Source organism: Anolis sagrei, chromosome 9 (assembly GCF_037176765.1).
Source record: "Anolis sagrei isolate rAnoSag1 chromosome 9, rAnoSag1.mat, whole genome shotgun sequence".
Lineage (NCBI taxonomy): Eukaryota > Metazoa > Chordata > Lepidosauria > Squamata > Dactyloidae > Anolis > Anolis sagrei.
Window position 1 is genome coordinate 24801135 of NC_090029.1, and position 23865 is coordinate 24824999.

General features: G+C 43.5%; 1 protein-coding gene across 1 annotated transcript in view; it reads right to left on the reverse strand.

Moving 5' to 3' along the window:
• Nucleotides 1-23865, reverse strand: part of SMAD6 (SMAD family member 6) — a 44276-nt gene that overhangs the window by 15479 nt on the left and 4932 nt on the right. The window contains exons 2-3 of the mRNA XM_060755372.2: nt 14534-14590; nt 9687-9764 (exon numbers count right to left, since the gene is read on the reverse strand). Of these exons, the coding sequence (XP_060611355.2) occupies nt 9687-9764; nt 14534-14590 (135 nt within the window). The remainder of the gene's footprint in view (nt 1-9686; nt 9765-14533; nt 14591-23865) is intronic.

Below are 23865 nucleotides of genomic sequence, written 5' to 3' on the forward strand. Positions count from 1 at the left end.
CAGCCCTTACTTCAAAAGCAGTTGTTCTACTCCAGAAACTTCATTTTGCCACAAACTATATTGAATTGTTTGACACGCTATGAGATATTCATTGAAAAACTATTGCAAAAAAAGCAAAGTTTGGGTAGTTGAATAAACTTTTCTCATGTTTTTGTGATAGAACCAATTAGGAAATGACATCTGTAACCCAGGAACACAAATTGTGTTACATAGTGTAATCATCATTGCACTCCGCCAGTGGTTACAGGATTCATATTTTGGAAACTTCATATTTTATGTACTACTAGCCATCTCCTGCCATGTGTTGCTGTGGCCAGTCTGTGTACATGTGTTTTGTGTGTGTATATATGTGTATATGTGGTTTTGTGCATGCGCTGTAACATCGTTTTGCATTTTTGGCTCCTAAGTCCCTTCCACTGTGTTTTTGAGTGTTTTTATCAGTTATGGTCACTTGTTGGCCTGATAGGTGTATTGTGTTCGAATTTGGTGTCAATTCATCCAGTAGTTTTTGAATTATGTTAATCCCACAAACAAACATTACATTTTTATTCATATAGATTGAATGAAAAAAAACTCTAAAGTCATAACAGTAAATAAAGAACAACACTCAAAAACAGGGAAATTCCAGGCAAAAAATAATCAGGGCCAGCTAATCACCTCCCAACAAAGGATTCCCCCATGCAGAAGAAGCCAGACCTTGAAACTGCTAGGCCATTAAATGCTAATCAGGGCGGCCAATTGAAACATTCATACCTACAAGGATTGTTTCTCATATCCTGGACATTCCACAGATATACAAATCCCGTTTTCCTAGTTTCCAACAGACCTCACCACCTCTGAGAATGCCTGCCATAGATGCAGGCAAAACGTCAGGAGGGAATGCTTCTGGGACATGGCCAAACATCCTGGAGAACTCACAACCATATTTTATGTTGATTTTTTATTGCAGTTTGATTGCACTTGACCTGCTATGGAATCCTGGGAGTTGTAGTTTAGCAAGATCTCAAGCCTTCTCTACCAAAGAGTACTGGGGCCTCTCCATGCTATAATGGCATAGCATTGTACCATGGCAATTCTAGCAGTGTCAAAATACATTAACTGTGCAGTGAGGTCCGAAGGTGAATGTGAGAGCAGAAGGAAGGCGCCCATCAATTACAGAGACGCCAAGGAGAGCCTGGATCCATGGCACCTGGACGAATGAAGCTCGCAGCTCTGAAAAGCACTTTCGATTGTAGTCGTAGTCTTCTTTTGGCTGCCAAACCAGCCAGGAACAAAGAGGCAGGGAAGGGCTACCGCCACCTTGCCGCCAGCTGCTGCCGATCCTTATCCCGCATGCCGTCGTCATCTCCCCGAAGCAAACGAGGCCCTGTGCTATCGGCAAAGGGAATCTCAGGTATAGTTTGGCTTGGCAGGTTCTTCTCCTGCGCCATTGGTGCCAATGTGCCAGGGGCTTCAAAGGGCAGCTTTGCACAGAGAGGCGCCCCAATGGATCTCCAAAGCAAGGAAGGCAATGGCCAGAAGGCATGGTGGCCAACAGCACAAAGAGTGCCAGCCAAAGAGTGCTGGTGCCTCTCCAGACTATACACCATGTAACATGATTTTTGTTCCTGGGTTATCAATGTCATTTTCTAATTGGTTCTATCATAAAAAAAAAACATGGGGAAAAGTTTATTAAACTGCAAAAACTTTGTGCGGGAGGGACATCCTGCAGCACGTTTTGCTCTAGTCCTGCAGGAGGTCAATGGGCAGGAACAGCTCTCTACAATGGGATGGCAAATCAACTGAGAACTTCTAAATAAAATGGATAGTTTCCTAATGTGTGATGGAGGTAGGAAAATCATCCATTTAATTTCAAAATGCCTTGTTGGAAAAAGCAACCTTCCAAGCCTCCAGTAACTGTTTGTATATGTGTATAATTGTTAACCTATATTGTATGTACATTTTGGTTTGCCACTTTGACTGTACCTCTTTGCTGTGGGACAGCCTTCAGACATAGGACTCCATTTTTGTCATAGGTAAAGGTCAAGGTTTTTCCCTGACATTAAGTCCAGTTGTGTCCAACTCTGGGGGTTGGTGCTCATCTCCATTTCTAAGCCGAAGAGCTGGCATTGTTCATAGACACCTCCAAGGTTATGTGGCGGGCATGACTGCATGGAGCGCCCTTACTTTCCTGGTGAAGGGGTACCTATTGGTCTACTCACATTTGTATGTTTTCAAATTGCTAGGAGCCTCCGGTGGCGCAGTGGGTTAAAGCACTGTGCCGGCAGGACTGAAGACCGACAGGTCGCAGGTTCGAATCTGGGGAGAGGCGGATGAGCTCCTTCTATCAGCTCCAGCTCCTCATGCGGGGACATGAGAGAAGCCTCCCACAAGGATGATAAAAATATCAAATCATCCGGGCGTCCCCTGGGCAACGTCCTTGCAGACAGCCAATTCTCTCACACCAGAAGTGACTTGCAGTTTCTCAAGTCACTCCTGACACGACAAAAAAAAAAACTACTAGGTTGGCAGAAGCTGAGGCTAACAGCAGGAGCTCACTTCACTCCCTGGATTCAAACCTGTGACCTTTCGATGATCAAGTTTAGAAGCTCAGCACTTTAACCTACTGCGCCACTGAGGGTTTTGTCATACCGTATGCTTTTAGACCTCAATGAGGAGGATGGAGTTTGTTTCATTTCAGACTTCAGTGAGTACAATTATACAGTTTGGACATTACCTATATTTTTGAAGACAATGGACTAGTATGCTGAATATCTATATGAATAAAAATGTAATGTTCGTTTGTGGGATTGACATAACTCAAAAACCACTGGACAACTTGACACCAAATTTGGACACAAGACACCTATCAGACCAACGAGTGACCATCACTCATAAAAACACTAAAAAACAAAGCAGAAGAGACTCAAAAAGCCCCAAATATATACATTACAACGCATGCGCAAAACCACATATATACATATATACACAAATATATACACACATATACATACACGCAAAACATATATACACAGACTGGGCCACAGCAACGTATGGCAGGGGACAGCTAGTATACAAGAAATTTCTTAATAAACAAAATACATTATTTTTCAAAGAAGGCTTTGTTTTTGTCTCTTGGGTGCATATTTTAGCTTAGAGGTTTCAAGGGAGTGTATATCTTTTTGGGCAATTACAACTGTAAATTCTACTTCAAAGAGACAACCATACTCTGCTAACCAAATGTACTTTTTTGTAATGGCATATCTTTATCCTTGGCAGTTTAAAGACATGGTTCGTCAGTTTAACAGCTGAGTTACCTGTGTGCCATTACACAAATGCTTATGAATATCACTTGTTCAGTAGGTTGACTTCTAGCAAGGTGATGCTTTTCTTGACTAGTGGTTTGCAAAAGGTGGTATCCACATGTTCACATTTGCCAAACGGATGTGACATCATTTTCACCTTTTCAATAAGGTTATGGTGTACTTATTTCCAATAGGTAGATAGAAGGTTATAGAAGGTTAGCTAGAAGGTTATGGAATTTCCAGTATGCCTCAGCTGTATAGTAAACCTACTCTTCCAAACATTTGACATGTTCAGTGGGATGAAATCTTTAGATTCGATGGCTCCCTAGACTAAGGTAAATACAATAATAGAATCTCCTCACTCCCTGCAACCAAGCACTAAGAAGGGATTCTTCACAAGCAAAGGGCCCTTCAGATCCGGGGTTTTTTTTCCAGGCAGCCAGGGGGTCAGCCAAGAAAGGCACCTCAGGGCAACACTCTTTGGTTGTGACGCAAGAGCCAAGGCATCCCTGCGGCACACTGCCATGCGCTGGGAGATCCATCTGGATCAGGTTAATCTGGACCTCCCTCCTTGTCAGTCTCTCCTTCATCTCTCTCTCTCTCTCTCTTTTTTCCTTTTCCCAAATCAATCCCCTTCCAATCCTTGTGTCAAAAGAATTTTAATGAAAAGGTCTGGAATAACTATATAAATGTCCATAAATTATGAAGATTTTTTTTTGTCGTGTCAAGAGCGACTTGAGAAACTGCAAGTCGCTTCTGGTGTGAGAGAATTGACCATCTGAAAGGACGTTGCCCAGGGGACACCCGGATGATTTGATGTTTTTATCATCCTTGTGGGAGGCTTCTCTCATGTTCCCGCATGAGGAGCTGGAGTTGATAGAGGGAGCTCATCCGCCTCTCCCCGGATTTGAACCTGCAACCTGTCGGTCTTCAGTCCTGCCAGCACAGGGGTTTAACCCACTGCGCTACTGGGGGGTCCATTATGAAGATTGAAGAGGTGGGAATTTGAGGAGGGGTATTTCCAAATCACCATGTTTTAAATTAGAGGTCCTCAGACTTTTTAAGCAGAGGGCCAGGTCACAGTCCCTCAAACTGTTGGAGGGCCGGATTATATTTTTTAAAAAACATGAATGAATTCCTATGCTCACTGCACATAGCTTATTTGTAGTGCAAAAAAAAAAACACTTTAAAACAATACAATAATTAAAATGAAGAACAATTCTAACAAATATAAACTTATTAGTATTTCAATGGGAAATGTGGGCCTGCTTTTGGCTGATGAGATAGGATTGCTGTTGTTGTGTGCTTTCAAGTCGTTTCAGACTTAGGTTGACCCTGAGTGAGGGCCGGGTAAATGATTTTGGAGGGCCATATCTGGCCCCCGGGCCTTAGTTTCGGGACCCCTGTTGTAAATACATTGAACAAATCCCTTTATGGCTTAAACTAAAAAGCACAGGCTTCTTTTCCCCAAGACAAGAATTGGGGCTGCCTTCTATTTTGAACCCAAGTTCTAGATTTGCAATGTTGAGCAATGAGACCCCACCTTTGATCAATACCAAGTGACCAACTTCAATTGCTGCCTGTTTAATAAGTTATTTCCGTGGAAAAACCTCAGTCACAGGGTTTGGAAGCAGAGTGCATAAAGTCTCTCCCCTCCAAGAGAAGCATAACAAACAGGAGCAAGCCTTTTGCATATGTTCAGACTGCTTTTCTAATGGGAAAACTGGTCAGCTTCAGAATAGAGAACAAGCAGATAGATAGATAGATAGATAGATAGATAGATAGAGATGGATACTGTGTCAAGATAGATGGATGGACAGATAAATGGATGGATGGATAGATATTGTATAGCTACAGACAGACAGATAGAAGCCCCTGGTGGCGCAATGGGTTAAACCTGTATAAAATCAACTGGATTATATGGCAGTGTGGACTCAGATAATCCAGTTCAACATGTATATTGTGGATGATCTGCCTTGATATTCTGTTTTTGTTTTGTTTTGTTTTTTGCCGTGTCAGGAGCTACTTGAGAAACTTCAAGTCACTTCTGGTGTGAGAGAATTGGCCATCTGCAAGGAAGTTGCCCAGGGAACGCCCTGGTTTTGATGTTTTACCATCCTTGTGGGAGCCTTCACTCATGTCCCCGCATGAGGAGCTGGAGTTGATAGAGGGAGCATATACATGCTCTCCTCAGATTCGAACCTGCGACCTGTTGGTCTTCAGTCCTGCCGGCATAGGGGTTAATTGATATTCTGGCACAGGGGTCCTTGATATTCTGGGTAATATGGCAATATACCCATATTGCAGTCAATCATATCCAATAAGCTCAAAATAAGAGACCAATGCCTAGAAAGAGCTGGTTGAGCTCCCTCTATCAGCTCCAGCTCCCCAGGTGTCCCCTGGGCAATGTCCTTGCAGACAGCCAGTTCTCTCACACTAGAAACAACTTGCAGAACAACAGAATAACACTCTGAAAACAGGGGAATTCCATACAAGAAACAATCAGGACCAGATAATCAACACCCAATAAAGGATTCTCCCAGGCAGTAAGAAGCTAGACCTTGAAGCTGCCAGATCATTAAATGCTAATCAAGGTGGCTAATTAAAACCCTCAGACAGTCAAGAGTTCTTTCTCCCACCCTTGATATTCCACAGATATACAAACCCCATTTTCCTAGTTTCTAACAGACCTCACAACCTCTGAGGATGCCTGCCATAGATATGGGCAAAACGTCAGGAGAGAATGCTTCTAGAATGTGACTGTATAGCCTGGAAAACTCACAACACAGTGATTCCAACCCTGAAAGCCTTCAACAATAGATATTGTGAAGCTACATTTATAGATACATATTACATAGATATCTATATAGAGAGAGATTGTGTAGCTACATATAGAACAGCTATTCTGTGATAGATATTGTGTAGCTATAGATATACTGTGTAGCTACAGATAAAGAGATATTGTGTAGCTACATATAGAGAGATAGAGAGATATATATTGTATAGCTACATATTTAGAAACATACATGCAAATATACATAGATCTCGGTAGAGAGAGAGATTGTGTAGCAACATTAGATAGATAGATAGATGATAGATAGATAGAGAGAGAGAGATTGTGTAGCTACAGATAGATATTGTGTAGCTACGTATCTAGATACATACATAGCTAGCCAAAGAGATATTGTGTAGCTACATATATAGAGAAATACATACACACACATATAGAGAGAGGGAGAGAAAGAGAGAGATATTGTGTAGCTATGATAGATATTGAGTAGCTAGCGACACTAGATAGAGTGTAGCGATAGATAGATATTGTGTAGTATAGAGAGATATTGTGTAGCTACATATTCAATAGATTTTTTTGTCATGTCAGGAGCAACTTGAGAAACTGCAAGTTGTTTCTGGTGTGAGAGAATTGGCCATCAGCAAGGATGTTGCCCAGGGGACTCCCGGATGTTTTGATGTTTTATCATCCTTGTAGGAGGCTTCTCTCATGTCCCCGCATGAGGAGCTGGAGCTGATAGAGGGAGCTCATCCGCGCTCTCCCCGGATTCGAACCTGCGACCTGTCGGTCTTCAGTCCTGCCGGCACAGGGGTTTAACCCACTGCACCACCGGGGGCTTCAATAGATACATATATACATAGATACATATCTAGATAAATAGATATCTATATAGAGAGAGAAATTCTGTAGCTACATATCTAGAGAGAGAGAGAGATATTGTGTAGCTACATATCTAGATAGATAGAGAGACAGATTGATAGATAGATATTGATGACTTTTGGGGTTACTGTTCTCCATAGTTTTCAACTCACAGTGTGTCTACATTGAAGGGTTAATGCAGTTTGACACGACTTTAATGACCATGGTACATGGAACAGCTTTGAAAGTGTTTACTGCCAAAGAGGGCTGGTGCTCCTCCAACGTATAGATATCTGGATTTGATAGGATTGAGTCATGGCAGTTTGAAAATCGTGTCAAACTGCATTAACTCGACAGTGTAGACACACCCCATGGTTGCTTGGAATCAAAATTGATTTTTTAAAAAAGCATTAATGAAGAGCTTTTAGCAAGCTATAGCAAGCCATGCAATTATGAGAATTATCATTCTTTCTGAAAGCAAAGTTTCCAAATCGGATCTAGGACAACCGTCATCGGAGCCATCTGCATCTGTCTGATCAGAGGACTGAATAATATTTGGTCAAACGTTATGTCAAGGGAAAGATACCTCTGTGGCTGGGGGCCCATCAATTAAAAAACAACACACGTGTGTATTTATTTATTTTAGGGTTGCCTTTTAAGATGAAAAGAAGGTAAACATGCTGCAAAAGGATCAAACGCAGACCGTCAATAAATACAGTATTACCAAAAGCTATCAATTAAATGCCATTGTTATGTAAGAACAGAAAAACATAATTAAAAGGAAGTTGTTTTAACTGCACTGCTGTATGACTAAAAGACTAAACCCATTGCCATATAATGTAGTTGAACCACATTATATGGCAGTGTAGATGGGGGCCTATAGATGACATCTGGAGAATTAATACACTTTGATACCACTTTAACTGCCATGGCTCTATTGTATGGAATTGTGGGATTTGTAGTTCATTGCAGCCCCAAAACATATTGACAGAGAAGGCAAATATCTGCCTGGGGCACTTTGATTGTGCTTTTCCTGCATGGCAGGGGGGTTGGACTAGATGGCTCATGCGGTCTCTTCCAACTCTATTATTCCATGATTCAAAGTTCATGGGAGTTTTAGTTTTGCCAGGCCCTGAGCCTTCCCTGCCCAAGAGGGATGAGGACTTGCCAAACTACAAATCCTTGCAGCAGTTAAAGTGGTGCCAAACTGCATTAAATCCCACAATGTAGATGCACTTCTGTGACTTTTTGCCAAAGGGAGTTTAGAGCTTTCTGCAAGTTGCATGTTTATTTTCGCCAAAACAGCTTCAGAAACAGCTACCACTCTCCAGAGCTGAAGTCCCACAACAAATGAGAGAACGTGCAATTCACAAAAGCTTGCCTTGGGCAAGAGGAGAAGTCCTGCAAAACAGGAGAAGCAGCTGAGAAGACAACAAACGAACTAACAAATGAACCAACGAATGAACCAATGAATGAACCAACAAATCAACAACAAAAGAAGAGATGCAGAGACAGTCCCAAAAGTCAAAAAATGGAGCAAAAGAGCCTTATAGCTCTCAAACAGAAAGACATGGAAGGCTTGAAACATAACAGAAACAAGCACCTTGCTGGCAGCAAAGCTAGGGGGGAAAAGCGTCTTGGACTACAATTCCCAGCACCCCTAGTAGCAGACTGGGTGGATTTTGGGAGCTACAGTCCCTTCCAAACTCCATTTCCTCCCATAATGGATCAGACTTTATGCCATACAGAAAGCAGGTCATTCCACCTTTAAAGGGAATGAATCTAATCATATTATTAGACGACATCAGGCTAATCCGAAATGATAAAAAAGGTAAAGGTAGGTTTCTCCTGACATTACGTCTAGTCATGCTTGACTCTGTGGGTGGTGTTTATCTCCATTTCTAAGCTAAGGAGCTGGCATTGTCCGTAGACGCCTCCAAGGTCATGTGGCCAGCATGTAGCGCTGTTATCTTCCAGCCGGAGTGATCTACTCACATTTGAATGTTTTCAAACTGCTAGGTTGGAAGAAGCTGGGCCTAATGGCAGGCGCTCACCCCACTCCCTGGATTCAAACCACCAACCTTTCAGTCAGCAAGTTCAGCAGCTTAGTGGTTTAACCCACTATGCTACCAGGGTGTCCATATCTGAAATGGTAGGGACCAGGTTTTTTTTTTCAGATCTCCAAATACTGGGACATAACAAAGAAGAAATCTGGAACATGGGATCCCACTTCAAAACACAAACACCACATATTTTTCACTGACACTTCACCCCATTGCCTGAAGCTGGAGCTGACAGCTGGGAGCTCACCCCACCTCACAGATTTGATCCACCGACCTTCAGGTCAGCAGGTCAGCCAGTACACGAGTTTAACCCATTGTGCCACTGTGACTCCTGTATTACATAGTGTAAATAATAATATCCTGCCTTCCTCCCTGTTAGGACTCAAGGCGGCTAACAACTGCACAATTTTTTAAAAAATTAAAACAAACCCAAAATAAAAAATACACAATTCAATATAATGGTGTCAAAACCCATCTAAAGAGATCCTAGATTTTACTTTAGGTAAAGCCTGCCTTGTGCCGCAAGACAAAGAAAACTATGGTCTTTGGGATCGTTCTGAAGCTCTTGAGCATTTGATCCAAGTCTCTCCGAGATGACCAACTAGCTCCATTTTGTTTTGAAGATTCATGATTTTAATCTCACGATACCATGACACGGATTGCATTCAATAAGTTAAAATGTTGACCAACCTGAGAATTCTCCCGGAGTGAGATTGGGCGAGTTGGTAGCCTCCGTTTCAGTGTAGGACAAGGTGGAATCGGAAAGGTCTAGGAAGAATGAGGAGACAAAAGAGTTGTTGTTATTATGTTTACTAAGTTTATTTATACCCTGCTTTTTCACTCCACAAGGAGAGTCAAAGCAGTTTACATTTCAAGCATTCCAACACAATTCAAAAGCTACAACCATGCAAACATTAAAACAGAATGGAACATCAATGGCATTTAAAAAAATCACAGCTAAAATCCACAAAAACAGATTCAAGACTAAAACCCACAAGCAAATCCTTTGGAGCTTGAAATGCAGTGTATGCAACATGATAGCCATATATAAATATGTGAGGAGAAGTCATAAAGAGAATTATTTGTTTGTTTGTTTGCTTGTTTATTTAGAGCTTTTATAACCCGGTCTTCTCAACCTCCGAAAAGGGACTCAAATATATATAGTAAACATAATATAGTAAACATAATAGCATCATAATACATTAATACAAATTACATTAAAATACAGATCATACAATATCATACAATTACAAAAGAGAAGGGAGCAAGCTTATTTTATGTTGCCCTGGAGACTAGGAGGCAGCACAATGGCTTCAAACTACAGGAAAGGGGATTCTATCTGAATATTAGCAAGAACTTCCTGACTGTGAGAGCTGTTCAGCAGTGGAACTCACCACCCTGGAGTGTGGTGGGGGTTCCTTCTTTGGAGGCTTTTAAACAGAGGCTGGATGGCCATCTGATGTGGAACAATGGCTTCAAACTACAAGAAAAGAGATTCCATCTGAACATTAGGAAGAACTTCCTGACTGTGAGAGCTGTTCAGCAGTGGAACTCTCTGCCCTGGAGTGTGGTGGAGGCTCCTACTTTGGAGGCTTTTAAGTAGAGGCTGGATGGCCATCTGTCGGGCATGCTTTAAATGCAATTTTCCTTCTTCTTGGCAGGGGGTTGGACTAGATGGCCCACGAGGTCTCTTCCAACTCTAGGATTCTATGATTTTATGATTCTATGATCTGTTGGGGGTGCTTTGAATATTACTTTACTGCTTATTGGCAGAAGAGGGTTGGACTGGATGGCCTTCGAGGTCTCTTCCAACTCTATGATTCTATGATTCTACCCTGCCATATAATCCAGTGAATCTTAATTTTGGAACTGTGTTATATGAGCAGTGTAGATGGGATCTGGTTGCACCCGCACAAGCAACGGGAACGCCACTTTCGAAACTCCTGTGTGTTCCTCTGCCGCCATCCAAGAACATCTTTTGTCCTTCCTGATGAAGGAATGCAACTAATGAAGCCCACATTGGGATCCTCCAGAGCTGTCTCTTTCTCACAGCTTTCTACAAGATGCGGGAAGTTGTACAGCCCACCCACTTCCAATAAAGAGGAAGCGGGAGGAGATATGGGAGCGTGAGAAGCCAATTGTGGCAGCACTAGAAGTCCCAAACTGAGAAGAGCATTCGTGGGGAAGCATCCCTATTGCACTATGTAACACAAGTTTTGCTCCTGGGTTATAAATATCATCTCCTAATTGGTTCTATCATAAAAACATGGGGAAAGTTTATGAAACTGCCAAAACTTTGTATTTCTGGGAGGGACATCCTGCAGCATATTAGGCGATTTTTTTTCAATGACGATCTCATCACTGAGATTCAACCAACTCAACATAGGGTTGCTGTGAGTTTTCCAGGCTGTATGGCCATGCTTCCGAAACATGGTCATACAGCCCGGAAAATTCACAGCAACCCAGTGATTCCAGCCATGCAAACCTTTGACAACACAACTCTACATAGTTTGTGGCACAAAAATGAAGTTTCTCAAGTAGAATGAATATTTCATCGAGTCTCAACCCATTCAACCTAATTTGTGGCAGCCACAAAAAACAAAGTTTCTGGACTAAAACAGTGACTTTCAAAGTAAGGAACGCACAATGAAACATGCAATAACACTTTCAAACAAGGAGCAGAACCTTTTTCCTAATTTTGTTACATAGCGTAATGAGACATCATAGCCTTGAGATGGAAGTCGAAGCACAACACTCCTAGGTCTTTGATATGCATCTTTGGCACACAGCATGAAGGTCCTTTTTATACACAACATCTGAAATCATTTCACCCATGAAATATAGTTATTAATACACACCAAATCATCTGAGGCTTTATGTGCTCTTACTGCCTGTTACAGGAAAAATGAGCTGATTCCTAATCCATCTAAAACGCAGACATGTGCTTTTCACCTTAAGAACAGACAAGCATCTCGAGCTCTTAGGATGACCTGGGAGGGAATCCCACTGGAGCATTGCAACACACCCAAACACCTGGGAGTCACTCTGGACTGTGCTCTGACTTACAAGACGCACTCCTTAAATATCAAGCAAAAAAGTGGGTGCTAGAAATAAATCATATGAAAGCTGACTGGCACAACCTGGGGATCACAACCAGACACAGTGAAGACATCTGCCTTGTGCTTTGCTACTTTGCTGCTGAATACATGTGTGGAATACATCTCACCATGCTAAAACAGTGGATGTGACTCTTAATAAGACATGCCGCATTATCACAGGTGCCCACTCCCTACACCACACCCTACACATACTGTTTGGCTGGTATTGCACCACCTGACATCCTCCGGGATGTAGCAGCCAATAATGAGAGGACCAAGGTAGTGACATCTCCGGCCCATCCTCTGTTCAGATATCAGCCAATATGCTAACACCTTAAATCAAGAAAGAGCTTCCTAAGATCAAGAGAGATACTCATAGGAACACCTCAGCAAGCAAGAGTCCAAAAGTGGCAGGCTAAACCCCAGCACTTTAATCAGTGGCTGAGACCGGATGAAATGCACAGCACCACAAAATGCAGAGCCAACCTTAAGAAATGGGGCCACAAAGTAGAGTCCACAACATGCGAGTATGGAGAAGATTAAACCACAGACCACCTACTACAATGCAGTCTGAGCCCTGTCACGTGCGAACCTTCTTACGGCGGTACCAGAGGCACTCCAAGTGGCCAGCTTCTGCTCAAAGGGCATTTAGCATCATGCCAAGTTTTTTTTAAAACTTTCTTTGTGTTTTTAAATCAATTTTAACTGTAACCTCAACTTGCTTCTGACACGGTAAGTAAAATACAGATTCATGCGAAAGCAAAGATGCTGTAGCCAACCCCAAAGGAAGCAATTTGGGAATATTGTGGGTTTTCGCATAAAGGATGCTTGATCTGTGCCAAGTCAGTTGACAGTCCCATTCTGCCCAGAAAGTCTTTTTTAATGGTCCCCAGCCCATCTCTTCCCCTTTTCCTCTCTCTGGTTGGCAAGCCTTTTAGCAGCATCAGCATTGGGAGTGTGGTGAAGCATCTCAGAATGAATACACATCCCAGTGTTTCTTACTCTCCCCATTAGTGTGGAATTTGCATGGCCCCATGCACTTCCTCTCCCTTAACCCTTTCCTATTATCTTCTATGACAAAGGCCAGGTTAAGACACTTCAAGCAGTAGTGATATGGCCTTAATTGAGGGAACTATATCCCTTTGAAAGCAGAATATTTTCTTTCTGTCCAATTCTTTTGGACTGGCAGTGTGACAGAGAGGTCTGAGGCATAGAAAGACCTTTCTCCACCTGAGGATGCATCTACACCAGGTCTGGACCAACTTGGGCCCTCCCTCCAGGTGTTTGGACTTCAACTCCCACAATTCCTAACAGCCTCAGGCCCCTTCCTTTTCCCCCTCAGCCGCTTAAGCAGCTGAGGGGGAAAAGGAAGGGGCCTGAGGCTGTTAGGAATCATGGGAGTCGAAGTCCAAAACACCTAGAAGGCCCAAGTTTGCCCAGGCCTGATCTACACTGAAGAATTAACACAGTTTGATACCACTCATGCTATGGGATGCGAGGAGTTGTAGTTCAATGTGCTCTTGAGCCTTCTCTGCCAACCAGCATTGGTGCCTCACCCAATACTCCGTAGCATTGAGCCAGTGATGTCGAACTGCATTAACTCTACAGTGTGGATGCACCTTTAGATACCAGTTACTTATCGACATGTGAAGACCGAGGTGGCGGCTTTCCTCTTCCCCTCCAAAATCCCTTTGGCGAGTAGCGACTTGGAGCTCCCCGGCTAAGGTTACACTCAGCTCCCGACAATTCATCGTTCCTATACTTAATTATCACTATTAAAATTCTTGAAGCTGTTTCTTCTTGTTCCCTTCCTTCCTTCCTCCCCGGCTGGAACTGAGAAAAACTTTGTTTTAACAAGTTTCAAGCCTTGCATTGCTCTTTCTCTCTCTCGTTCCGCCTCCCTCTTCACAAAGACTTACACCCCTTTAATTAGAAAATGTAGCTTCAAAACCAATGCTAGGTTTGGGCTTTCTTTGGCTGCTTTTTCCCTTTATCAATAGGAAGGGGACTGAGGCTGTTAGGAATTGTGGGAGTTGAAATCCAAAACACCTGGAGAGAAGGCCAAAGTTTGCCCAGGTCTGGACTAAGCTATGGAAACTCTCAGTTGCCCCCAAAGATGCTACTGGATCCCTTTACATCTTCTTTCCAACCAAATGCACTAATATATAACTCCAGTTCTGTAATCTTGAACAGAATGCAAGTCTTTTAGCTCCGGATGCAACTGGTCAACTCTTCGAACTAACAGCATCCCTATCTTTGTATTTGTACTTCAAGCCAATTACTTGCTATTGCAAAACTGGAATCAATTGCTGGCTTTCCCTCGGATCAGGAATCATAAGCCAAAAAACCTATAATTCCAAAGCTGAAGGATTTGCAATTTCTCCAAAGGGTTCCCACCTTCCATTTCTCTAATGATAAATATAGTGTAAATGTCCTTACCCAATGGTTTTTGCTCATTGTTTGGAGACAGCCGGGAGTAAGGAGGGGGTGGTGATTCTGGAAAAGAAGAAAGGTTTGTATTAATACTCTATGGAATCAGTGGATGTTTCCAACACCAAGAAAGTCACCAAGGGATGGGAAACAACGTATATCTTCATCCCCTTTCAATGCAATCTATCTATACACATAATAAAAGTGAAAAATATATGGCTCCGGCCCAGCTTACTTGTCCGAACATATCTCCCTCTACGTTCCACCTCGTAGTTTAAGATCCACTGAGAAGGCCCTTCTCTCGGTCCCATCGGCCTCGCAAACGGTGGGGATGAGGGACAGGGCCTTCTTGGTGGTGACCCCCCACTTGTGAAATTCGCTCCCCAGCCAGATTAAATCGACGTCCTCCCTCCTTTCCTTTAGGAAAAAACTGAAATCATGGTTTTGGAACCAGGCTTTTGGCTAGCAGGCACAATGGCACTTTGGACATTGAACTGGACTACATGATTGTTAGGATAATGGGAACGGCTATATGAATGTATAATTAATGTTATAATTTTTAATCTATTGTGTATTTATGGTTTTATATTGTTGTTATATTGTGATATTAGGAGCCCCCGGTGGCGCAGTGGGTTAAAGCACTGAGCTGCTGAGCTTGTTGATAGAAAGATCGCAGGTTCGATTCCGGGGAGTGGCGTGAGCTTCCGCTGTCAGCCCTAGCTTCTGCCAACCTAGCAGAAACATGCAAATGTGAGTAGATCAATAGGTACCGCTCCGGCGGGAAGGTAACGACGCTCCATGCAGTCATGCCGGCCACATGACCTTGGAGGTGTCTACGGACAACGCTGGCTCTTTGGCTTAGAAATGGAGATGAGCACCACATCCCAGAGTCAGACATGACTGGACTTAATGTCAGGGGACTACCTTTACCTTTTTATTGTGATATTGCGACATCAAATTGTTGCCAGTGTTAACCATGGGGGTTAGAGTGGGGTAGAAATGTTGTAAATAATTAAATAATTAAATAATTAAATAAAATATATGTGTATGTATGTGGCTGGGGTATCCACTTACACAGACAAGCTCCTGCCTCCACAAACAGCTATAACCTCCACTATTCAGGAGACACCAATGGCCCTCCCTCCAATGACATTGCAGGTCATAGCGAGCGCCATGAACATGTCCAAGAGCCCTGCCAATGTACTCCACAAACATAATACTACCCACCACCCAAGTGAAGGCTTTCATACATTGATAATTTCATCCTAGATTTCATGTGTTTCCTCCACCACAGACATCCCAGTGTTTCTTACTCTCCCCATTGGTGTGGAATTTGCATGGCCCCATGCACTTCCTCTCCCTTAACCCTTTCCTATTATCTTCTATGACACACAGAAAACAGAGGAATGGATCAGCAACTGAACATACTAGAGAAATTTGGGAAGAATTCACCATGATTAATGGAGTTGTAGGTACTGGGATGTATAATTCACCTGCAATCTAAGAGATCTCTGAATTCCACCAGCAATGGACCTGGAACTAACTTACATATAGAAACCCCATGACCAACAAAATTAGAGGTCTTTGGAGGGACTTATTGGCGTTGTAGTTCACCTACATCCAGAGTGCACTATGAAACCAAATAGTGGTGGATCTGGACCAAACTTGGTATGCATAAACTATATGCCCAAATTTCAATACTGGTGGGTTTTTGAGAATAATTGGCCTGAACATTTGGAAGTTATGGGTACTGGGATTTATAGTTCACTTGCAATCAATGAGCACTCTGAACTCCACCTAAGATGGAATTGAACCAAACTTGGTACACAGAGCCCCATGACCAGCAAAAAATATTGGAGATCTTTAGGGAAAATTCATCTTGATTTGTGGGAGTTGTAGTTCACCAACATCCAGGGAGCACTGTGAATCCAAACACTGATGGATCTGGACCAAACTTGGCACACATACCTGATATGCCAAAATTTGATTACTGGAGGGGTTTGGGGCGGGGAGGAACTGCCCTTCATTTCTGGAAGTTGTAGTTCACCCACAACCCACTGCTGGACCACTCTTAACAACTACCATGTCAGACTACACTGAGAAGCCATTGAAATATACAAGCATGTGTAATCCCAGCAAAGGATTCCCCCAGGCAGTAAGAAGCCAGACCTTGAAACTGCCAGGCCATTAAATGCTAATCAAAGTGGCCAATGGAAACATTCACACCTAGCTCCAACAGACAAGAGTTCTTTTTCCCACCCTGGACATCATTCCACAGATATATAAACCCCATTTTCCTAGTTTCCAACAGACCTTACAACCACTGAGGATGCCTGCCATAGATGCAGGCGAAACGTCAGGAAAGAATGCTTCTGGAACATGGCCATACAGCCTTGAAAACTCACAGCAACCCAATTAAGGAAAAGTTGGGTTTCCCACACAAAAACATAACCAAAGAATAATTGGAGATGGGTGATACAACTTCTCAGTCTCCTTCAGATACTTCTTTCTCTTCTTGGAAAAAAACCACAGAAAATAAATTAAGGCTTGAAAAGTGTCTGCTTGGTGCTTACAACATTTGCACAATCCACAAACGGGTTAACAAGAACCAGAGTGTTGCAAGAAAACTTTTCTGGGGAGACTCTTTCCTTCCCAGACTGATCTGGCTGTCATTGTTTTTGGGGAAAATTTTCAGGTGAAATTATTTGGGTTGGAATAGTTGTGTGTGTTTTTCCCCCTTTTCACAAAAGTGTTACCAGAGAGAAGCAAGTACCGGTTGGGCTGCTTTCGAAAACAAATTAGACAGCAAAAAGGGAAGCCGCTTGGAAAGTGGGAAAGGAGGCCGAGGAAGGAAAAATTACCAAAAAAAAGAGGCGCTGGCGCTTTAAGGAAAAGGCCGTCAGATAAATTGCCCGTCTGCCTGGCGCCAACAAAATGCAAACTGCATATTATCACCACTTCTTCACCTAAATAGCAAAAAGAGGGTGGGGAGGGGGTAAAGAAACCTCCTTAGGAAAGAAAGAAAAAAGAAAGAAAGAAGGAAGGAGGGAAGCAGAGGAGGAGAAAAAGGGGGAGAGCTTTTGGAGCCAGGCTTGAAACTGATCCCCATTGAAAGGGGATCATGCCAGGCCCAAAGAAAAGGAATGCCTCTCCCCCTGTGTGTGCTGCTTTCTCCCTCTCCCAGGCCCACATTTTCTGGTCTGAAGAAAGTAGGGATTTTCTGAAACAAAGGATTGGAGGGAGACAGAAAGGCAGAGAAGGAAGGAAATCCACAATTTGGTGGATACAGTTACCGGCCACAACATAACAAAACAAGGCCCCTGGTTTAGTTTTGCAAAAGGGTACAGGGTCCCTTCTCCAAAAGCCACCCCCTTTTCCAACCTGAGATTGCAACCGGATGCAAACAGTGAGCACATATGTGCATGGATAATAAATAAGACTACTTTTCATCAGATTTCGGAGAGCAAGTTGGAAGTTTCCAAGCCAACACAAAGGAGGGAAGTTAGGTTTTCCATGGAGGGCTCCTCTTCCCCATTCCAAGCTCCTTTGGGGGTCCAAATATATATGCATGGATAATAAATAGAGTACTTTTGATGGGATTTCGGGGAGCAAGTCAGATGTTTCATCCACCTTTTCCAAACCGGAGACAAAGGAGGGAAGTTGAGACTTCCATTGAGGGTTTCTCTTCCCCATTCCAAACTCAGTGGCTGGAGCATATTATCCAAACTTTGGGAGTCCAAGCTCTGGAAATAATGCACACGTTTAAAAACTAATAGGAATAAAGTCCCTGCTGGCAAAAGAGGCCAAAGGAAACCTTCACACTCCCCCTTTGCTCTCCCTCCGCCACCGCAGAAAGACTTATCATGATCTGCTTCAGTGAACGCCAGCTATTCCGGCAATGTGGGCCTAAAAACGGGGCAATTCTCAGCTTTTGGGGGAGGGATAAAGAGCTACGAGGGCAACAGAAGAAAGGAGAGACCCTCTTAGAACATTTCCACCCGGAAATATTAGGAATTCTGAGCATTGCAATGCAGGCTTTGGGGATTCTGGGAGTTGCAATGCAATCTTTGGGGGTTCTGGGCATTGCAATGCAAGTTTTAGGGATTCTGGGCATTGCAATGCAGGCTTTGGGGATTCTGGGCACTGCAATACAAGCTATGGTGATTCTGGACATTGCAGTGCTGACTTTGGGGATTCTGGGGGTTGCAGTGCTGTCTCTGGGTATTACAATTTAGGCTTTAGGGATTCTGGGCACTGCCGTGCATGTTTTGGGGGTGCTCGGCATTGCAGATAGCTTTGAGGATTCTTGGGGTTGCAGCACTGGATTTGGATGTTGCAGTGCTGGCTATGGAGATTCTGGGCATTGCAATGTAGGCTTTGGGGATTCTGGGCACTGCAATGCAAGCTATGGTGATTCTGGGCATTGCAGTGCTGACTTTGGGGATTCTGGGGGTTGCAGTGCTGTCTCTGGGTATTACAATTTAGGCTTTAGGGACTGGGCACTGCAGTGCATGTTTTGGGGGTTCTCGGCATTGCAGTGATGGCTTTGAGGATTCTTGGGGTTGCAGTGCTGGATTTGGATGTTGCAGTGCTGGCTATGGGAATTCTGGGCATTACAATGCTGGCTTTGGAGATTCTGAGCATTGTGATGCAAGCTTTGAGGATTCTTGGGGTTGCAGTGCTGGATTTGGGGATCCTGGGCATTGCAATGCTGGCTTTGGAGATTCTGAGAGTTGCAGTGCTGCCTTTGGGTGTTGCAATGCTGGCTTTGGGGATTCTGGGCATTGTCATCCAAAATAAAGTTTTGCCACAAACAGGGCTGCTAACATTTGCCTCCTATTCTGCTGCTATTTCACTGTTGTGTTGTTATTTTCAATAGAAACCACCAAAGAAAATATTGATTTCTTGCTGATTAAAGACACTTTCTCAGCATAACAAGGGAGGAGAATTTATCTATTTTCCTCCCAAGAAAGGATCCATGGCAGCTTGCAACTTCAAATCCAAAACAGTTTTAAAAGACACCTAATAATAAAATGCAGTCACACAAGGCTAAAGACCTTGACAAACTGCAACTCCCAGGATCCCATACAATGCATCCATGCCAGGTCAAGTGGCTCTGAAATGCATTAATTTGACAGTGTAGATACACTGTGTAGATTCATAGAAGTTGCCATAGAAACCTATGTGAAGTTTGACCAGGGAGGGGAGAAAGTGTTGTTTTGACCTACTTCAGGCATAGTTTGGAGGCACCAGAGAACCACTTTGAGATGGAAATATACCGCAAGGAGCGAGACGGACAGGGCCAGCACTTGGAAAGTTGCTTTTAAGACAAATGAAATATAATAATATGCTTCAGCCACCCAATATGGAACAGCCCGGGTGTCATTACAGGCATTCATTTGCCTTCAAAGCCACTTTCCAGCCGTCACTCCAATTTGGGCTCTTTCTTCGGCATCTGATGGGACAGGACTTCAAGGCAGCATTGGCCCAAACGGATAAGGCCTTTGAGAGGATAAAAATGTCAGTGTGTTTGGAAAACACAGATCTCAACTAAACGGGAACGTGTGCCCAACCCTACGCATTTCTGCAGGCAAAATAGGATCAAAGGCTGCCAACATGCAAACTGGAGAGGGCTCCTGTGGCGTTATTTCAAGGAGATAACAAGCAACATTTGTGCAAATCCACTCTCCTTCTGAACATATAAAAACATAGGATCCCTCTCCAGTTTGCAATCATGGATCTCCAAGCACAGATATGAAAGGAAGGGCTGCCAAATGGAAAATGAGAAAGGGGCGCCTGTACCTTTAATGATGGGATTCCAAATGGGTACCACGCAATGCCTGCGGAAATCATTAAAGGTACAAGAGCCATTTCCCAGCGGTCAGTCTGGCAGCATGGGATGCATCTACACTGTAGAATGAATGCAGTTGGACACCACTTTATAGAGAAGAGAAGGAGCCTCTACCACACTCTGGGGCAGAGAGTTCCACTGCTGAACAGCTCTCACAGTCAGGAAGTTCTTCCTAATGTTCAGATGGAATCTCCTTTTTTGTAGTTTGAAGTTATTGTTCCGCATCCTAGTCTCTAGGGCTTGCTCCCTCCTCCCTATGACTTCCTCTCACATACTCATACATGGCTAGCATGTCTCCTCTCAGGCTTCTCTTCTTCGGGCTAAACATGCCCAGCTCTTTAAGCCACTGCTCATAGGGCTTGTTCTCCAGACTTGATCATTTTAGTCACTCTTCTCTGGACACATTCCAGATTGTCAACATCTCCCTTCAATTGTGGTGCCCAGAATTGAACACCCCTTTAAAAAGTTCCTTTTTGGGGTCTGGAAAACCTAGAAACCAACAAGAGCATAGGATTCTGGAAGCTGCAGTCCTCAAAAGTAACTTTTCCTAGCTCAGTGTGTAACCCTATATAAAGGGACTCTAATGTATATAAATAGAGCCTGAGCCCTCTCCCTAATTTAGGCTACAATCTAATATGCAAGTAAAGGCGTTTCTGGGCCTTGTTTTCCAAGGCCATCTCTGCAACGTTTAGATCGCCTCTCCAATGCAGAATGAATGTGGATTGACGGCACATGAATCACCCTGACTTAATGCTATGGAAATCTTGGGATTTGTAAGGTTGGAAGAGACCCCAAGGGTCACGCAGTCCAACCTGCTTCTGCCATGTTTGGTTTAAGACACACACACACACCCATACCCAAATCCATGGATACTCTCATTCTCTTCCCTTGTTTTCCTTTCTTCCCTGATCCCTATCTTCCTTCTTCATGTCTTTCTTTCTTTTCTTTTTCTCCTCTTTTTTCTTTCTTTCTTTCCTTCCTTCCTTCCCTTCCCCTTTATCCTTTTCTCCTACCTACCTCATCATGTCTCTATAGTAACATGGCTCTGTTTGAGGCTCCTGCCCTCCTTCTTATAAACATGTCACCTTTTTTTCTCAGTGACATCACAGAGGGCTACTTCCCCTAGCAATGCCCAATCCAGTGATATCACAAAGGGCCACTTCACCCAGAAACACCCAGTCCCTTGACAACACAGAAGGCCAGCTAGGAACAGCCAGTCCTGTGAGATCACAGGGAGGCCCACTTCACATAGTAACAGGCAGTCTTGTGTCATCACAGAGGGCCACTTCACCCAGCAACAGCCAGTCCAGTGACATCACAGTGGGCCACTTCACCCAACAACAGCCAGTCTGGTGACATCACAGTCATTTCACTCAGCAACAGCCAGTCCGGTGACACTACAAAAGGCCACTTCACCCAGCAGCAGCCACTCTGGTGACATCACAGAAGGCCACTTCACCTAGTAACAGCCTTTGTGGTACAAACAGACATATACTTTGACCTTCTGTGCAGGGGGGGGTGTATTCTCAATCTCGGAATGCAGACTCTGTTGATACGGAGGGCCTTGTGCAAACATACTTATATAGCACACATATGTTTGTACAGTAGGCTCTGTTTATCCACAGGTTCTGCCTTCAATATTGGAGGCATCAACACAACCAAAGAGGGGCCACTTCCCACATCCCCATGATGAAGTCCCACTATGTATAATATCACGCCATAGTAACATGGTGGTCCTTGATGTAAAATAATAATAATAACAACAATAATTATATTTATTTATAAGATAAGGGTAACGTAAAGGTTTCCCCTTGACATGAAGTCCAGTTGTGTCTGACTCTGGGGGTTGGTGCTCATCTCCATTTCTAAGGCGAAGAGCTGGCATTGTCCATAGATGCCTCCTAGGTCACGTGGCCGGCATTACTGTATGGAGCACTGTTACCTTCCCGCTAAAGAGTTACCTATTAATCTACTCACATTTGCATGCTTTCGAACTGCTGGGTTGACAGGAGCTGGGGCTAACAGCTCCTGTCAATCTGTGGCCAGCATTACTGTATGGAGCACTGTTACCTTCCCGCTAAAGAGTTACCTATTGATCTACTCACACTTGCATGCTTTCGAAGTGCTGGGTTGACAGGAGCTGGGGCTAACAGCTCCTGTCAACCTGTGGCTGACATTACTGTATGGAGCACTGTTACCTTCCCGCTAAAGAGTTACCTATTGATCTACTCACACTTGCTGGCTTTCAAACTGCTGGGTTGACAGGAGCTGGGGCTAACAGCAGCAGCTCACCCCGCTCCCCAGATTTGAGCCGCCAACCTTTCAGTAAGCAAGTTCAACCCACTGCAGTACCGGGGGCTCCTACATCATATATATTCAGCTGGAGTTACAATTTAAAAAGTACCTGTTCCAATTTAGATACAAATTCCACTTATGAACACACCTACAGTAATAATCTTGTTTGTAACTTGGGGATGGCTAGTACTGAAAATGAACACCACACCTGCTAGGCAATCGGACCACTCGCTTTGGATCAGAGTTCTTCAAACTGTGCTTCTTCTGAGAATTGGAGCTTCAACACTCACAATCCCTAACCACTGGGATTTCTGGGAGTTGAAGTCCAAAACACCTGGAGGAGAAGTTGTGAAAAACACTGCTTTGAATGGATGAAGCAGATCTGTCAGCTGCACAATGCCTCAAACAGCCACTAGGTGGCATTTGGAAACCTTGCCAAGGATTCCAAATGCCACCTAGTGGCTGTTTGCGGCATTGTGCAGCTGACAGCTCTGCTTCATCCATCCAAAGGAGTGTTTCTCACAACTTCTCCTCCAGGTATTTTGGAAACTCCCAGAAATCCTAACAGCTGGTCAGCTGGCTGGGATTGCTGTGAGTTGTAAGCCAAAACACCTGGGGGCCCACAGGTTGAGAAGCATTGGCTTAGAGCAGTGTTCCTAATGCCGTGACCCATCTCCGAGAAATCCCAGCCAGTTCTTCAAGTTGTGGTGATTCCCAACCATAACATTATTTTTGTTGCTAATTCATAATTGTAATTTTGCTACTGTTATGAATAGTAATGTAAATATCCGATATGCAGAATGTATTTTCACTCATTGGACCAAATTTGCCACCAAAATACCCAATACACCCACATTTGAATACTGGTGGAGTTTGGGAAAGGATTGATATTGTGTTGAAGTTGCTGGGATTTATAGTTCACTTACAATCAAAGAGCATTCTGAACTCCACCAACGATGGAATTGAACCAAACTTGGCACACAGAACTCCCGTGAACAACAGATAATACTGGAAGGATTCAGTGGGCATTGACCTTGAATTTTGGAGTTATAGTTAACCTATATCCAGAGAGCACTGCGGACTCAAACAATGATGGATCTGGACTAAACTTGGCACAAATACTCAATGTGCCCAAATGTGAACAATGGTGGAGTTTGGGGGGAAATAGACCTTGACATTTGGGAGTTGTAGTTGC